Genomic DNA, 15,672 nt, shown 5'->3' on the forward strand with positions numbered 1-15,672 from the left:
TGCGAAATTGAAATGGGATGGCAGTTCCTATGAGGTGTTCATGATTGAAGCGGAATCAAACTCTTTGGAAACGATTCGAGCATTGGAAGGAAGTTATACTTGGTGAAACGACTCAACACGTTATTTTTTCAGATTGAGTGGACCTGATTATGCTAATTCGGAAGGCTTTTTAAGTTGTTCATGATATCGATAGACATACTTCTTGTAATTGGGTCCATGAAGCTCCTAGATTTATTTTGAGCAAACTGATTGACGATGCAACCAGTATTTGATGCAATGATATAAAGCTTGTCACATGGCCTTCTGAATAAAAAAAACCACTAATTTACATGGGTTACAAGAAAAAGAGGAAAAATAAAGTAGGTGCGGTCAGCACTGAGCTTGTCCCCCTTGTCTGTTTCCCCGAGAGTGCATCGCTCTTGATCTCTCCTACGTGCCCCGCTGCCACCCCAATCACTCGCCGCCCCATCCCCTCCACAGACCCCGCCTTTCCTTCTTCAAGTAACTCCTCCGTTTCTCCAACCCAAAAGCATCATTTCCATCTCCAGCAATGTCCATTCCCGCCCTCCGCTCCTTCCCAGCCGTCTACGGCGTGAAGCCGACCGCCCGCCTGGTCCGACACCATTCCCGGCTCGGCGGCGGCCTCCGGGCCAGCTCCGTCGCTGTGAACGGGGAGGTGGGGCTGAGAAACAGGAGCGGGAAGAAGGAGGACGCGGTGAAGGAGGAGAAGGACAGAGGACTGGAGCCTCTGTACGACGACGGGTTCGGGGGCGTGACCGTCAAGGACTACTTCGCTGCCGCCAGGGCCCTGTGCAAGGACGACGGAGGGCCGCCGCGGTGGTTCAGCCCCGTCGAGTGCGGCCAGCCGGCGGTGGAGGACGCGCCCCTGCTGCTCTTCTTGCCAGGTTGGTCGTCCAATCTTTAGCAATAATAGTATATAACTCCGTGCTTTGTGCGCTCCACCCTTGGCCACTGCATGATGGAGGCAGCTCATCAGCGCGAGATCACCGCCATGTTCGCGGTTACCTGAATGGCTAAGTGGCCAGTTTGCTTCTGTTCTAAGAGTTTACCTGACTGCAGGAACTGATGGTGTTGGGATGGGGCTCATTCTGCACCACAAGTCTTTGGGCAAGTGAGTATGCTGTTGCTTTCTATATACGTAGTACTTTAGGGAAATACTATTGCGGGCCAAGCAGGAAAGCCTGCTTTTAGCGTTACTACTAGTGTAGTAGTTTCCATGAAGTCATTATCTATCAAGTTAATCAATGTCAAAACAAAGGGACGCAAAGACCCACCGAGCCTAGATATAATAAGAATATTAAAATTCAAATGTATTTTGATGTCAAATAAAATTTACACAAAGCTGACTTTTAGAAGACCTATATGCGGGCCATGCATATAACATTAATATGTTGTCCAGTACTTAAGTAGGGGCCTTCTTTGGTTGACATTATTTGCAAGATTAGTCCAATAAACCGGAAATGAGGGAAGAATAAGCCTACCCAATGTGACCTATGATTCGTCTACATGTTCCTTCTTATTTAGTCTAAAACTGCCCAACGTGACAAAAACTAGACTGCCTCCTTTTGTTTCTCATTTTCTACATTGAAGTCTAATAAAACCTCACGTTACTCATTTGCAGGGCCTTTGAAGTTCGTTGTTTGCATATACCAGTAAATGATCGTACACCATTTGAAGGTATGACTTGCATTATTCACCTAGGCTTCACTATTACACCTTCCGTTCATTATTATAAGATGTTTTTAACCTTTTTCTGGATTGGATGTATATAGACGCATGTTAGTGTGTTTGTTCACCCATTTCAGTCCGTATGTAGTTCATACTAAAAACATCTTATAACAGTGAACGGGGGGAGTACTATTCTTACTTGGATAATCATCTATGTACCAACTTTTCTCTACAAGTATTTTCTACATACCAACTCACAACAAAGTCCAGAATGTAGAAATATGCATTGATTCTAGAGATGTATATGTATCTCATTAGGACTACAGTTTCATCCAAGTCTAATTTCAGAAATTTGCACAAGGTATAAAGATCAAAACTAGGACAAGTTTAGGACACAAAACTAGTTTCATACCAACTCATAAGTTTTGCAGTTCTTAGAATTTTGTTTCTAGAGATATATATGTATCTCATTAAGACTACAGTTTAATCCAAGTCTAGTTTTGTTTCCCCCTGCTATTTGCGCTTAATAAAATTTTCCTTTATAAGAACGACTTTGTGCAGAGGAACTAGAGGAATACTTTGGTTTTTAAAGTTAGTTTAGACGCCATAACCATTTTGATCTAAAACTGACCAGCGTATCCACCAATGCCAAATATAGAAAACACCCGGTGGTGTGGAGATCCCACCTAAACGAGTCCTTCTCCTGAGTTTGTTGCACCCCCGGGACTCTCAGTATGATCTCATTCCACTCTACTAGATTCACCAAGAGAGCCCCGGGGAAATCAACCCACAAGTTTGCCACTCCGAGGACAGAGGCAACGGTGGCATCCTTCTGACCAGCCAGTTTTGGTCTGTACGAAAAAAGAAAAAGAAAAAAGGCATAATGTCATCGTCGCGCTTCTTTTGCATCTCCCAATGCCTGGTAATTCTTCGGTGTTAATTACACCAACTTCATCTCCTACATGTGCATTAACTTGCTTGGTCTTGTCTCCCGGGCGTCCTCTTTGCTGAGGTCTTCTGTCCGCCGCACCATGTTGCCCCTGTAGAGCCCACCGCAGAAGTAGGACTACAAAATAAAATTACTGTTATGAATTGTGAAGGGAAATCAGGGATAAGTACCCCGAAAGCTTCTATTGACCTAACAGCAATGAACATAAATGCTTACAGGGCTATTACAAATTGTCGAAAAATCTATCCAATATGAGCATGATTTATCACCAAACAGACCGATATATCTTGTTGGAGATTCCTTTGGTGGATGCCTGGCACTTGCAGCGGCAGCTCGTAATCCACACATCGATTTGGTCCTCCTACTGGTAAACCCAGGCAAGTGAAAATGTTGTATTTTAGAATGTAATGAGATAGTTCTTTCTTTAATTATAAAATAACTTGATGGTTTTTCTTCTTTTTTCTGCAGCAACATCATTTGCAAAGACTCCACTGCAGCCAATATTGCCTCTTTTGGAAGCAATGCCAAGCGACCTTCATGTTACAGTTCCGTATCTTCTTAGTTTTGTTATGGGTATACTTCTTAGCTTGTTAATTACCCTGGCCTGTGCTTTCTTCCAGTTGTTCCATGCATCTTTTTTCCAACTGTATAATCTGATATGCTTGTCACAAAATTTTCTTGTTAATTTCATATGAACTAAAGAACTTGGAAGACATGATCTTGATTTTGAGTTATTGCTTGATAATAAAAGCATCCAGGCAGAATTCTACCTCACTGTATGTACTTTTAAAATTTAAATCTTGTTCAATTATTTTTTATGAGCCAAGGATGTTTATGCGCAGCTGACCCTCTGAAGATGGCTATGGTTAGCATTGAGAACAACCTTTCTCCTCCAGAAACTCTTCAAAAGCTGTCAGAAAGTCTCACTTCTTTGCTGCCTTTGCTTTCAGTATGTTTCCATAGCTCCTCCTCTTTTTAAGTTTTATGTTTATCTATCCCATACATTCATTTTTATGTGACCTCCTATTCAAACATATGGAGTGCAAGAAAAAAATCCATATAGACTACAAAAAAAACATATGGAGTGCAAGAAACATATATGCTTATAAACTTCCTAAATGTTATTTGATCTGCTGTAACTCTATCCGCCAACGTTCATAAAAAAGACTTGATTTGTACATCTTTTAGGAGATCTCTACTTTAAGAAATGATTATTTATTTATTTTTGCAAGTCTAGAAAAGCTACAGACGTACAGTTGCATTTGCCGGAAAGGAGAAGTATCCATTTCTTTTAACCACTATTTTCAGAAGTCCTTGTGCTCTTAGTCCTCAGAAGAATCGGTTACAACCTTTTATAGAGCTATTTAATCACCTAGATATATTTTCTTATTATTGTTTTAGATTTCATTCCTTTCATTTATCAGCAATTGGCAGATATCATACCAAGGGATGCTCTTTTGTGGAAGCTCAAGCTTCTTAAGTCAGGAGCAGCCTATGCCAACTCTCGTCTTCATGCTGTACAAGCTGAAGTTCTGTTTCTTGCCAGGTAATCATTATAATGGTGCTGCCTAAATCCTCATTCTCTAGTCTTGTTTGATTTTCTATATCTAACTGTTTGATCTGATACTCTCCATATTAATTAATTTATTTAGTGGCAAAGACAATCTTCTGCCGAGTGGAGAAGAGGCAGATCGACTCTTCAAGGCACTGAAAAACTGCAGAGTTCGATACTTCAAGGAAAATGGCCATACACTACTCTTGGTACACTCACAATTCATCAAAGCGTTTCGGAGCCAGTCCGGTGTTTTCATTTCAATATTCATGCCAACCACTGTATGTCTTGGAGTACAATTTTGAACTTCATATTTTCCTTGCACAGGAGGATGGTGTGAATCTGTTATCTGTTATAAAAGGTGCAAACATGTACCGCCGTGGCAGGCAACGGGACTTTGTGACCGACTACCTTCCCCCTACACTAAGTGAGTTCAAGAAAACATTTGATGAAGACCACAAGTACGTATTCAACTTCTGAGAGTGCTTCCCTACTTGCATAGATCTAGTAAGTGAAAAACTTATAACCTTTTGCAGATTGTTTCACCTTGCACTGAGCCCAGTCATGATGTCTACTCTGACAAATGGAAAAATTGTCCGTGGCCTTGCTGGTGTTCCTGACCAAGGTCCTGTCTTGTTTGTGGGTTATCATGCACTGATGGGGATCGAGTTAAGCCCATTGTATGAAGAGTTTTTGAGGGAGAAGAACACGATTGTTCGTGGCATGGCTCATCCAATGTTGTTTGGATCAAAATATGAGACCTCGCGCCAGGAGTCGTCTCGGCTTGATATAGTCTCTATGTATGGCGGATTACCAGTCACTCCAATCAATATGTACAGGCTGTTTGAGAGAAATCAATATGTTCTCCTCTATCCTGGTGGTGCTCGGGAAGCTCTACATAGGAAGGTGTGCTTAATGTCTCCATGTCTCCATATCTCTATTAAGCCTTGACATAACCATTAGGGACAGGACTGGTATTTAAGTCAAATTTGACTAAATTCCTGAAGTTTACCACAGAATACCACTCTTCCAAACATGCTCTTAGAGTTTCACCACACGGAACTACTTTTGCAAACACCTAATTTAGCACATCAGCTTTTGTTATTAGGAGTGTGCTCACATGTACAAAAATAGTATGATCAAGGCTAGTGTCTAACAAGTATTCCACAAGGACCACGACTTAAAACACATACCAAAAAAATGGTATCTCAGAGTTATAGTAGATTTTACCTTCTTTTTTCTAATGCAATAATTGAGCTGGATTTGGCAGGGTGAAGAATACAAGTTGTTTTGGCCAGATCAGCCTGAATTTGTAAGGATGGCGGCAAGGTTTGGTGTTACAGTCATTCCATTTGGGTTTGTCGGAGAAGATGACATTTTAGAGGTAGCTTTCCTAATCCTTCTTTTGTTTCTATAGGAGAAATCAACACTGTTAAATCTCTATTTCTAAAAATATCACTGAAAATCGAAATTTGCGTTCATATGTCATGTCATTTGAAATCTTAACCAGTTGAACATTTATTTATTTTTTAGATAATAATGGAAGCCTTTTTCTCAGTGGAGCCATTTTTTGCCAAAAAGACCCAAAGTGGTCGGACCCTTCCCCGGACCCTGCGCAAGCGGGAGCTACGTGCACTAGGCTGCCCTTTTAGATAATGGAAGCCTTATTGCCCCCGGCCTCTCCATCATAGATGCAGAGACAAAAAAATTGACTTCGCTGAGAAAAGGGGGAGACGAAAATATCAATACAATCAAATGAAAGTAGGTAGTAACATACCGACCAAGGCAAAGACTAAGAAACCTGTCAATGGCATGCCATCCAAACCGGGACATAAACCCCTAGGTAATACATTTGAGCCGCTTGGCGCTTGTGCTGTGCCTTCTGTAACAACACTCGTGATTACATCCAACTCGTACACGAGAGTAACACCTGCATACATGATTGAACTTTTTGCTGTCACAAACATCGTAATGAAAAGGCAGCGCTCCTGCTGGTTGCTTGAAAAAACATCATTCATGCATAGCCAAATAGACCAAAATACCGCTGCAGCCCCAACCAAGCTGAAGTTTTGTAGTTTTCAGAAGTCAACTTACCGATTACATAAAGGTGAAAGCATGTGTTATTCGAGGAAAAATAACATGAAAGCATGGCACAGCAAATGACTTCGAAGATATAGAAAAAGACACCAACTCGAGATCTCCGCAGGACATGTGTGGTGATAAGTGATAACACATTTGTAACCAAGGTTGAGTAGCAGATTTTGGGGAAAGCTATACCAAGTGTATTTGTGTTTTCTTTCTGCAGTTGGTTCTGGATTACAATGATCAAAAGAACATTCCGTACCTTCGGGAGTGGATAGAGTCAATCAACAAAGACGGCCAGAGAGTGAGGTCAGATTTAATTTCCAAACAAATGAATCAAGTGTTCTGATCTTACCTTTGTGGAATTGCTACTTGGACTCTTTTTCATTCTGCTGTGAATATTTGTCATTTCAGAGATAGCGTCAAAGGAGAGGAAGGGAATCAGGACATGCACATACCTGCTATTGTTCCTAAAGTACCCGGACGATTCTACTACCTTTTTGGCAAACCAATCAAAATGGAAGGGATGAACAATGTTCTGACGGATAGGGAGAGCGCAAATGAAGTGTATTTACATATCAAATCAGAAGTCGAGAACGCAATGGCATACTTAAAGAGGAAGAGGGAGGAAGACCCTTACAGGAGTATAGCTCAGCGTGCTGTGTACCAGGCAACTCAGGGTGTTTCTGCTCAAGTCCCAACTTTTGAACCATGAAGACTAGGTGCAAATATATTCCTGTGATAGTGTGACTGCACATTGGCAGATAGTAGGTATCCATTATAGCAGAGTATAACACAGTACATAATGTGTAGCTAACAAATGTATCTGAATATTTGTATTATGTTTTGAATGTACATGTTACTTATTGATAGTGATTAATTAACACCAAAATGTTATTGATTATTTGATACTTGTTCACAATAAAGGGTCTCTTTTATCCTGTACTAGTACTCCTACTATGTAGTCAATGTGAAAACACACCACCTAAAGTGACAGGTGCATCAGATGTGTTCACCTTTCCAACAACTTCTTTTAGGAGAAGATGTTATACTGGCTACCAACGATTTTATTTATTAAAAAAAGCACTGCTAGGCAAGCGCTTAAGCATGACTAGGCGCTATGCGACAGCAGAACGCCTAGCCTTGAGGGCTGCTAGTGCTAGGCAGAGGCAAAATAGGAATTTAGACCTAGGGCTTTTTTGAACCTGCTGGCTACCTGTCATGTTTTGAAAAGATTTCACATGTAGGTGGTTTGACACACAGTAACATACCATAGATTTCAAAGGGAAAAAAACATGCAAGTTACTGCAATAACTTTAGAAAATTCCTTGGGACTTCCACTGTTTCACACTTCAACATTTCTACCTGATTACATGGACCTGTTTATGATTTATCAAAAAGATGGCAAAAGCTGTGGTCTCAGCAGCCCTAGAGAACAAGAGCGCTGCCATTATTTCTACACTGGTGAATGATAAAACTTAAATGCTAATGAAATGGTTCAGGCTGGCGTAAGCCCGCCGTAACACCGTCAAAAATAAATAAAACTTAAATGTTTGACAGAAAGCCACTGGGAAATAAGGGCACAACGGCTGGTTTGAAAACACCAGAAAATAACTCAAAGTTTGTGAAAACAGGAAAATAAGGGCTCAACGACTGGTTGATAACACGTCTTGAAGATCAGAAATCAGTAACAGAAGAAATGGAACAAGCCAACAAGATTAATATTGGCATGGACACGACACTGTTAGATGTGTATGTGTATAGTTTGTGTACATCCCCATTGTATAAGGGACTTTTCTGCACTTTACCACATCTGTATATGTATTGGCCATTGGCCCTCAGTAAAGCTAGTTGCTCATTCCTAACATGGTATCAGATGCTTAGGTTCCTCTCCCGCTCCCGCACGCCCGCAACTCCGTGCTCCCTCTTCCTAGTCTGCCTCGATTCCATTCCAGCCAACCTTTCCGGCAGCTGCTGTTCCGGTCGCCGTTACCATCTGCCGCTGTGCCGGCCACATCTGTCCCGGCCGGCCACGCCTCCCATGGCTGCAGCGCCGCTCCTGCCCCCCCCCCCCCCCCCCCCCCCCGGCTCGCGCGGCCCCCCTGCCGCGCAGCTGCTGACCCTCGCTTGAGCGCCCTCCCCCCCTTTCCGCGCTGCGTGGGCGAGCTCTGAGCGGGATTCGAGCGCCTCCCCCGTCCCTCCTTGCCACGTGGGCGAGCGAGCGGGATCCCGGTGGGATCCTCTGCCTCCTCTGCCTGATCCGGTCGGGGCAGGTGGATCTGGTCGAAGGAGGGTGCTCCTCAGCTCCCAGGGCGCTCCTCCAGCTCCCTTGGCTCGCGCCGGCCCAAACCCCTCTCTGGCCGGCCACCACTCGGTCGGCTGCGTTCGATCCGCTTCTGCTTCGAGCGTGTTCTGCTTGATCCCCTCTGTGTTGACTCAAAACAAAAAGAGCAACAACAGCAGAGTGACTTCCTCATGTCCTCTTCGGGCTATGTCGCGGTTCCTCGGTGCTCGGTGATCTTCGATGGCACCAACCATGCCGAGTTTGTGGGCTTCATGCGCATCCATATGCGTGGACTCCTTCTGTGGGGAGTTCTTTCTGGCGAGGTCCCCTGCCCGCCATGCCCTGTTGCGCCAGTGGTCCCAATCCCACCGGTGCCGCCAGTCCTTGCTGTTGATGCTTCTCAGGCTGACCGGGATGCCGCCAAGGCTCTAGATGATGCTGCAGTTGATGCTTATGATCAGCAGGTGTCAGCATATTCTGATGCTCTTTCTGTCTACCGGGATGCTCTGTCTGCTTACACTCAGTGGTGCAATGATGATGCTCGAGTTGCTGCCGTTCTCACTGCGAGTGTCCTCCCTCAGTTTGCTTCGGAGTTCATGGGCCTCAGCACTGTTGCAGCAATGTGGTCCTATCTTTGTCAGCGCTATCAGCCCTCTGGTGATGCCCTCTACCTTTCTGTGGTGCGTCAGGAGCATGCTCTTCAGCAGGGTGACTCGTCTATGGATGAGTTCTACTCGTAGTGCTCTGCCATCTGGCGTCAGCTTGACTCACTGCGGACAGTTGTTTATGGCACTTGCCGTTGCTGTCAGACTACGCGGTCTGACTTGGAGTTTTAGAGGGTTCATGAGTTCTTATCTCGCCTCCGATCTGAGTTTGAGCCTCGTCGTGCTCACCTGCTTGCTCGTGGTCGTGTTCCTATCTTGGAGGTGCTTGCCGAGCTTCGTACTGAGGAGACCCATCTTCGCTCTGCAGGGTTACTTGTGGTTCCTTTAGTGTTGGCCGCCCGAGCTCCTGTGTCCTCTGCTCGCCTCACCGCTCCACCACTTCTGCCTACTCCTTCAGGGGGGGTGACTCGCTCTCCATATGCTGAGAAGAGTACGTCGCGCCGTGACACCTTCTGTGGTTACTGCTCTCGGTCAGGTCACCCAGAGTCTGACTGTCGCCAGAAGAAGCGAGACCATAGGTGCTCCTCTTCCAGTGGCACTCCAGCGTCATCCTCGACTCCGTCACTCACTGACTAGGACATTGTACGCCTCAAGCGTCTACTTGCCTCCTCCGGCTCCTCGTCGACTGGTTCAGCTGCTGCTGTGACTGCATCCACTTCTCCACCACCGCAGGCCTCTACACAGTCAGGTACATCTTCGTGGGTTCTGGATTCCGGAGCCTCCTTCCATATGTCTTCTGATTCTTCTGTGCTGTCTTCCCTCCGACCTCTCGATTCACCTGTTAATGTTCTTACCGCCGATGGCACACCTCTTCCTGTTGCTAGTCGTGGTCTTCTTTCCACTCCATCCTTTTCTGTTCCTAGTGTTTCACATGTTCCTCGCCTTACCATGAATCTTTTTTCCGCTGCCCAACTCACTGATTCTGGTTGTCGTGTCATTCTTGATACCGACTCTTGCTCCATTCAGGATCGTCGCACCAAGGCTTTGGTTGGTGCTGGCCCCCGACGCCGTGAGTCAGAGGGTCTTTGGGAGGTTGATTGGCTTTGTGTTCCTTCCGCTGCCACCACTTCTGCCAACTCCCATGCTCTTGCTGCCTCTTCGTCTACGTCCTTCCAGCAGTGGCATCATCGTCTTGGTCACCTCTGTGGCTCTCGTTTGTCTTCTTTAGTTCGTCAGGGCCTCTTGGGGTCTGTATCTGGAGATGTCTCCTTGCATTGTAATGGTTGCAGACTTGGCAAACAGACTCAATTACCTTATCCTACTAGTGAGTCTGTATCTCAGCGTCCTTTTGACTTAGTTCATTCTGATGTCTGGGGTCCTGCTCCCTTTGATTCGAAAGGTGGTCATTGCTACTATGTTTTGTTTATTGATGATTTTTCTCGCTATACTTGGCTCTACTTCATGAAATCTCGTAGCGAGGTGCTCCCTATATACAAACGATTTGCTGCCATGGTTCACACCCAGTTCTCCACGCCCATTCATACCTTTCGTGCTGACTCCGCTGGCAAGTATATCTCTCAGCTGTTGCGTGGTTTTCTCGCGGAACAGGGTACTCTCGCCCAGTTCTCATGTCCTGGTGCTCATGCTCAGAATGGCGTTGCCGAACGTAAGCATCGTCATTTGCTTGAGACGGCTCGTGCGCTAATGATTGCTGCTTCCCTTCCTCCCCATTTTTGGGCTGAGGCTGTTTCCGCATCCACCTATCTCATCAACATTCAGCCATCGACTGCTGTGCAGGGTGGTATTCCTCTGGAGTGTCTCTCTGGTCGCTCTCCTGACTACTCAGCTCTCCGTATGTTTGGGTGTGTGTGCTATGTTCTTCTTGCCCCCCGAGAACGCACCAAACTGACTACTCAGTCGGTTGAGTGTTTTTCCTTGGCTACAGTGATGAGCACAAGGGCTATCGATGTTGGGATCCTGTGGGCCGTCGCTTGCGCATCTCGCGTGATGTGACTTTTGATGAGTCTCGTTCTTACTACCCACGTCCTTCTTCCTCGAGTTTCTCTGTGGACGACCTTTCTTTCCTTCTCCTTCCCGATACACCCTGCTATGTGCCTCATATCTCACCTCTTCCTCTGGCACCTCTCATTCCTTCTCATTCACCACCGACCCCATCTTCTCCATCCTCCTCCTCCACCTCTCCATCATCATCTCCAGTCCGTCGCCCTCTCTCACCGTTCCCTCTCCACTATACTCGTCGCCCTCATACTGAGGATGTCTCCCCTGATGAGACTTCCACCTCTGGTGCTCCTCCCCTCACGTCTTCCCCGGTTCACAATCTCCGTGCTCGGCCTCGCCCCCTGCCTGATCGCTACTCCCCTGATCGGTACGGTCTCTCTGCTATTGCTGAGCCCACTTCCTATCGGACTGCAATGACTCAGCCTGAATGGCAGCTTGCGATGGCCGAAGAGCTTGCTGCCCTTGAGCGCTCTGGCACATGGGATCTGGTCCCCCTCCCTTCCGGTGTTCGTCCCATCACCTGCAAGTGGGTCTACAAGATTAAGACTCGCTCTGATGGTTCTCTTGAGCGCTACAAAGCTCGTCTTGTGGCCCGTGGTTTCCAGCAGGAGCAGGGACGCGATTATGATGAGACATTCGCTCCTGTGGCCCACATGACCACTGTCCGCACTCTCCTTGTTGTGGCTTCTGTTCGTCAGTGGTCTATCTCTCAACTTGATGTCCAGAACGCCTTTCTCAATGGTGAGTTGCGTGAAGAGGTTTATATGCAGCCACCACCGGGGTACTATGCTCCTGATGGTCTGGTCTGTAGGCTTCGCCGCTCCCTCTATGGTCTTAAACAAGCCCCTCGTGCCTGGTTTGAGCGCTTCGCCTCTGTGCTTACTACCGCTGGTTTCTTGCCCAGTGACCATGACCCAGCGTTGTTTGTCCACACGTCTCCTCGTGGTCGGACTCTTCTCCTTCTCTATGTTGATGACATGATCATTACTGGTGACGACTCTGAGTACATTGCCTTTGTTAAGGCTCGCCTTCGAGACCAGTTCCTCATGACTGATCTTGGTCCTCTTCGCTATTTTCTTGGGATTGAGATCTCCTCGACCTCTGATGGCTTCTACATCTCTCAAGAAAAATATATTCAGGATCTTCTTGCTCGCGCTGCTCTTGGTGATGAGCGCACAGTTGTGACTCCTATGGAGCTCAACGTTCAGCTTCGTGCCTCTGATGGTGACCCTCTTCCTAATCCCACTCGCTATCGTCACCTCGTTGGCAGCCTTGTCTATCTGGCTGTTACACGCCCTGCCATCTCCTATCCTGTCCACATCCTGAGTCAGTTTGTTTCAGCCCCCACCTCTGCCCACTATAGTCACCTCCTCCGTGTTCTACGATATCTTCGTGGCACGATCTCTCAGCGCCTGTTTTTTCCTCGCTCCAGCTCTCTTGAGCTCCAGGCCTACTCTGATGCTACCTGGGCTAGTGATCCCTCTGATCGACGCTCGCTGTCTGCTTACTGTGTCTTTCTTGGTGGCTCTCTTATTGCCTGGAAGACAAATAAGCAGACAGTCGTTTCTCGCTCGAGTACAGAGGCTGAGTTGCGAGCCATGGCTATGTTGACGGCTGAGGTGATCTGGTTACGGTGGTTACTTGAGGATTTTGGTGTGTCTGCTACTACCTCAACTCCTCTACTGTCCGACAGCACCGGTGCTATCAATATTGCGCGTGACCCGGTGAAGCATGAGCTCACCAAGCACATCGGTGTGGATGCCCACTTTGTGCGTGCTGCTGTGCAGGATCAGACTCTCGCTCTTCACTATGTGCCCTCGGAGTTACAGTTGGCTGACTTCTTCACGAAGGCACAGACTCGAGCTCAGCATGGGTTTTTCCTCTCCAAACTCAGTGTTGTTGATCCACCATGAGTTTGAGGGGGGGTGTTAGATGTGTATGTGTATAGTTCATTGTGTACATCCCCATTGTATAAGGGACTTTTCTGCACTTTACCACATCTGTATATGTATTGGCCATTGGCCCTCAGTAAAGCTTAGTTGCTCATTCCTAACAGACACAACGTAGATGCTCTGCAAAGACATTTGCCATGGAATAAGATATAGCCCAGGCAGGTAGCGGGAAAAAGGAGGATAATCGTAGCATAAGCTCCATGTTTAATATTTGCATTTATTCTAAGTTACCAGCTGCTGTGTCAATTAGCAGAGCTGAGACGATCCAAAGATAACTCTAGCATGACAGCATTTCTCTTCTCCTTTCAGAAGAATAAAACTTCATTCAACACCAAATCCCTTCTCTTGTAGTTCATGTGCAACCTCATTCCTCATTCGGAACCAGAGGTTTTGTGCCTCCTGGTCGAACTTTTTCGACTGCAGTTGCTTCTGCATGTTATCAGAGTCCACATTTGTATCCGCAAAACCTTTGGGCCCGATCGTGGTACCTAGAGCACCCTCACTTTTTATGAACTCCTCAACTGCCTCTTCATCACCAGGGTAGGGAAACTCCCTGTGCTCATAAAGATGTGCCATCTCTTTTTCTTCCTGGAAAATATTGAAGATAGTTTTTAGAAAACTATAAACTGGAAGGGCATGAATCAATGGAAGAGTGAACATTAGCAAATAGACGTTATTTATCACGGTCTTGTAGAAGAGATATTCACCTTAAGTGATTGTTGTATATAATCATATTTGTCCAAGAGATAATTTTGGTGTCACATAAGATGTATAATCCAGTGCATCATAGAAGTTCCTTTTCATCATAACTTCATGTTTGAGTGTTGAAGGTGGCATATATAAGGAGAACTCGTCGAATGATAAACAATGACCAGAATATACTGTTTCAGTAAAACCTGAGGCATGTGCAAGATTTGAAGATACAATCAATGCTTGGTCAACCCCACAAAAAGCTGTATGAATCGCATCCCATCAAGAAAATGGCATGCTTCTTGTTAATTGCGTAGCCAAAATTGCTACTTAGTTGATGCAGTGATGGACGGATGTCATACAGCCGTCCTTTTTGGAAAAAGAAGTTATGGACACACAAGGAAGCTGTGGAATGGAGAGAACCTGGATTAACTTATGTCTTACTGTAAGACACAGTATGGAACGCATTGAAATTATCTATTGGCAGTTCTGAACCATAGTTCCAAAAAATGAGCATTCAGGTAGATGAACTTCATTGTACTCTGATAGAATCTTGTACTAGTGAAACAAAAGGTGGCACCAATTCATTTCTGCCTAAACTAACAAGGGTAACCAGCCATAGTACCTACCTTGGAGCGTGGCTTGAGCGTCCACCAACCAAGCGGCGACGTGTCATTCCAGAGCCATGCTGCGCCGAGAAGCGCGTAGGTGAAGAGCATGCCCTTGCCCATCTGCTTAAAGAAGTAGGCATCCCTCTTGTTGAACCCCATCCTCCTGATCCCCCAAAGCAACAAGAACAGAGACGACATCAACGGTTAATCCGTGCGGAGAGGGAGAGCCAGGTATGAGATGCTCGTGCCCGCTTACCTGAGGAGCGGATGGGCCTGAGGGAAGCTGCGCAGCATCGCGTCACCTGCGGGACATATGTAGGAGGAAAGTGAAGACAAGAGGGTTTTAGTCACTGCGGCATTTCGTCGAATAGGTAGGCGTATGTCTGCCGGTGAAGCGATTTGAATCACTGTAATTAACAGAACTAATGTCGTTTTACTCATAGACTGAGACAGTAGTACTACTAGAATAGAAGAGGAAATAAGTTAGGAAGGATAATTCACCTAGCATACGGTATTGGAGATGGAAATGCTAGGGTTAGAGGGAGAGCAAAGGAGAGAGAAGCAGCTCACAAGGGCCCGCGAGTCCGTGACCAGGATGCGATCGGGAGGGCTGCCTCACGGGCCCGCAAGATTGGGTGGTCTTGTGTAACGTGAGGCTTACCTTCGCGTCTTCTTTTTGGGAGAAAACTTTAACACTTGCGCCCTGTTTAGAGCACCTCCACTTCACAACTCCGCTTCCGAAGTTGATGAAGTTATAGTTGAAAATTATGGAGCAGCTATTTTCTGGCTTCGCAGCTTCTAGAATTTTGTGGAGTTGGTGGAGTTTCGAACAGGTCCTTATAGTTGTACAGTAAATATACTAAAGTAATAAAACTTATATACAGGTGCATAGACCATCTAGTGATGACTAAGGTGGTGTTTGGTTCTCTAGTGCTAATACTTTTTCTAGTCCCTGAGACTTTTTGGAAAAGACTCTCAAGGAGGTGCTTCTAAAGGCTTTTAGCAAAAAGTCCCAAAAATGTCCCACCATGTTTGGTTTGCTAGGGACTTTTTCTAGTCCCAACACAAAAAAGTCCCTGGAACCAAACACCCCCTAAATATTGAAGCGAGTCGAAGATATGCCGCTGTCATCACCCCTTCCTCACCAGAGCCGGACAAAACCTGTTGTGAAGTCGTCGTGCTACACCATCCGTCTAATGAAGAAAAGCATGGATCAAAAGGATTAAACATGTAGACACA

General features: G+C 45.9%; 2 protein-coding genes across 2 annotated transcripts; one reads left to right on the forward strand and one right to left on the reverse strand.

Moving 5' to 3' along the window:
* The first annotated feature begins 441 nt into the window (after nt 1-441).
* Nucleotides 442-7,176, forward strand: LOC125508231 (phytyl ester synthase 1, chloroplastic). The gene is made up of 13 exons (XM_048672861.1): nt 442-905; nt 1,081-1,132; nt 1,643-1,698; nt 2,857-3,015; nt 3,107-3,211; nt 3,481-3,587; nt 4,063-4,184; nt 4,291-4,399; nt 4,518-4,651; nt 4,727-5,096; nt 5,461-5,574; nt 6,496-6,581; nt 6,687-7,176. Exons 1-13 carry the CDS (start codon nt 551-553, stop codon nt 6,985-6,987), a joined length of 2,070 nt encoding a protein of 689 aa, XP_048528818.1. The 5' UTR covers nt 442-550; the 3' UTR covers nt 6,988-7,176.
* Nucleotides 7,177-13,410: 6,234 nt separating this feature from the next.
* LOC125532465 lies at nt 13,411-14,727 on the reverse strand. The gene is made up of 3 exons (XM_048696522.1): nt 14,690-14,727; nt 14,452-14,596; nt 13,411-13,720 (listed from the first exon to the last, which is right to left on the reverse strand). Exons 1-3 carry the CDS (start codon nt 14,725-14,727, stop codon nt 13,454-13,456), a joined length of 450 nt encoding a protein of 149 aa, XP_048552479.1. The 3' UTR covers nt 13,411-13,453.
* Nucleotides 14,728-15,672: the final 945 nt, after the last annotated feature.

Source organism: Triticum urartu, chromosome 1 (assembly GCF_003073215.2).
Source record: "Triticum urartu cultivar G1812 chromosome 1, Tu2.1, whole genome shotgun sequence".
In the NCBI taxonomy this organism is placed as follows: Eukaryota; Viridiplantae; Streptophyta; class Magnoliopsida; order Poales; family Poaceae; genus Triticum; species Triticum urartu.

Bases quoted from the DNA above. Each gene is read 5' to 3' on its own strand.
- LOC125532465 (XM_048696522.1), bottom strand. From the start codon at position 14,727: ATGCTGCGCAGCTTCCCTCAGGCCCATCCGCTCCTCAG. The intron at 14,597-14,689 runs GTAAGCGGGCAC...TTGGGGGATCAG, and splicing joins CAGGCCCATCCGCTCCTCAG to GAGGATGGGGTTCAACAAGA. The intron at 13,721-14,451 runs GTAGGTACTATG...AATATTTTCCAG, and splicing joins CGCTCAAGCCACGCTCCAAG to GAAGAAAAAGAGATGGCACA.
- LOC125508231 (XM_048672861.1), top strand. From the start codon at position 551: ATGTCCATTCCCGCCCTCCGCTCCTTCCCAGCCGTCTACGGCGTGAAG. The intron at 3,212-3,480 runs GTATACTTCTTA...GTTTATGCGCAG, and splicing joins TCTTCTTAGTTTTGTTATGG to CTGACCCTCTGAAGATGGCT. The intron at 4,400-4,517 runs GTACACTCACAA...TTCCTTGCACAG, and splicing joins ATGGCCATACACTACTCTTG to GAGGATGGTGTGAATCTGTT.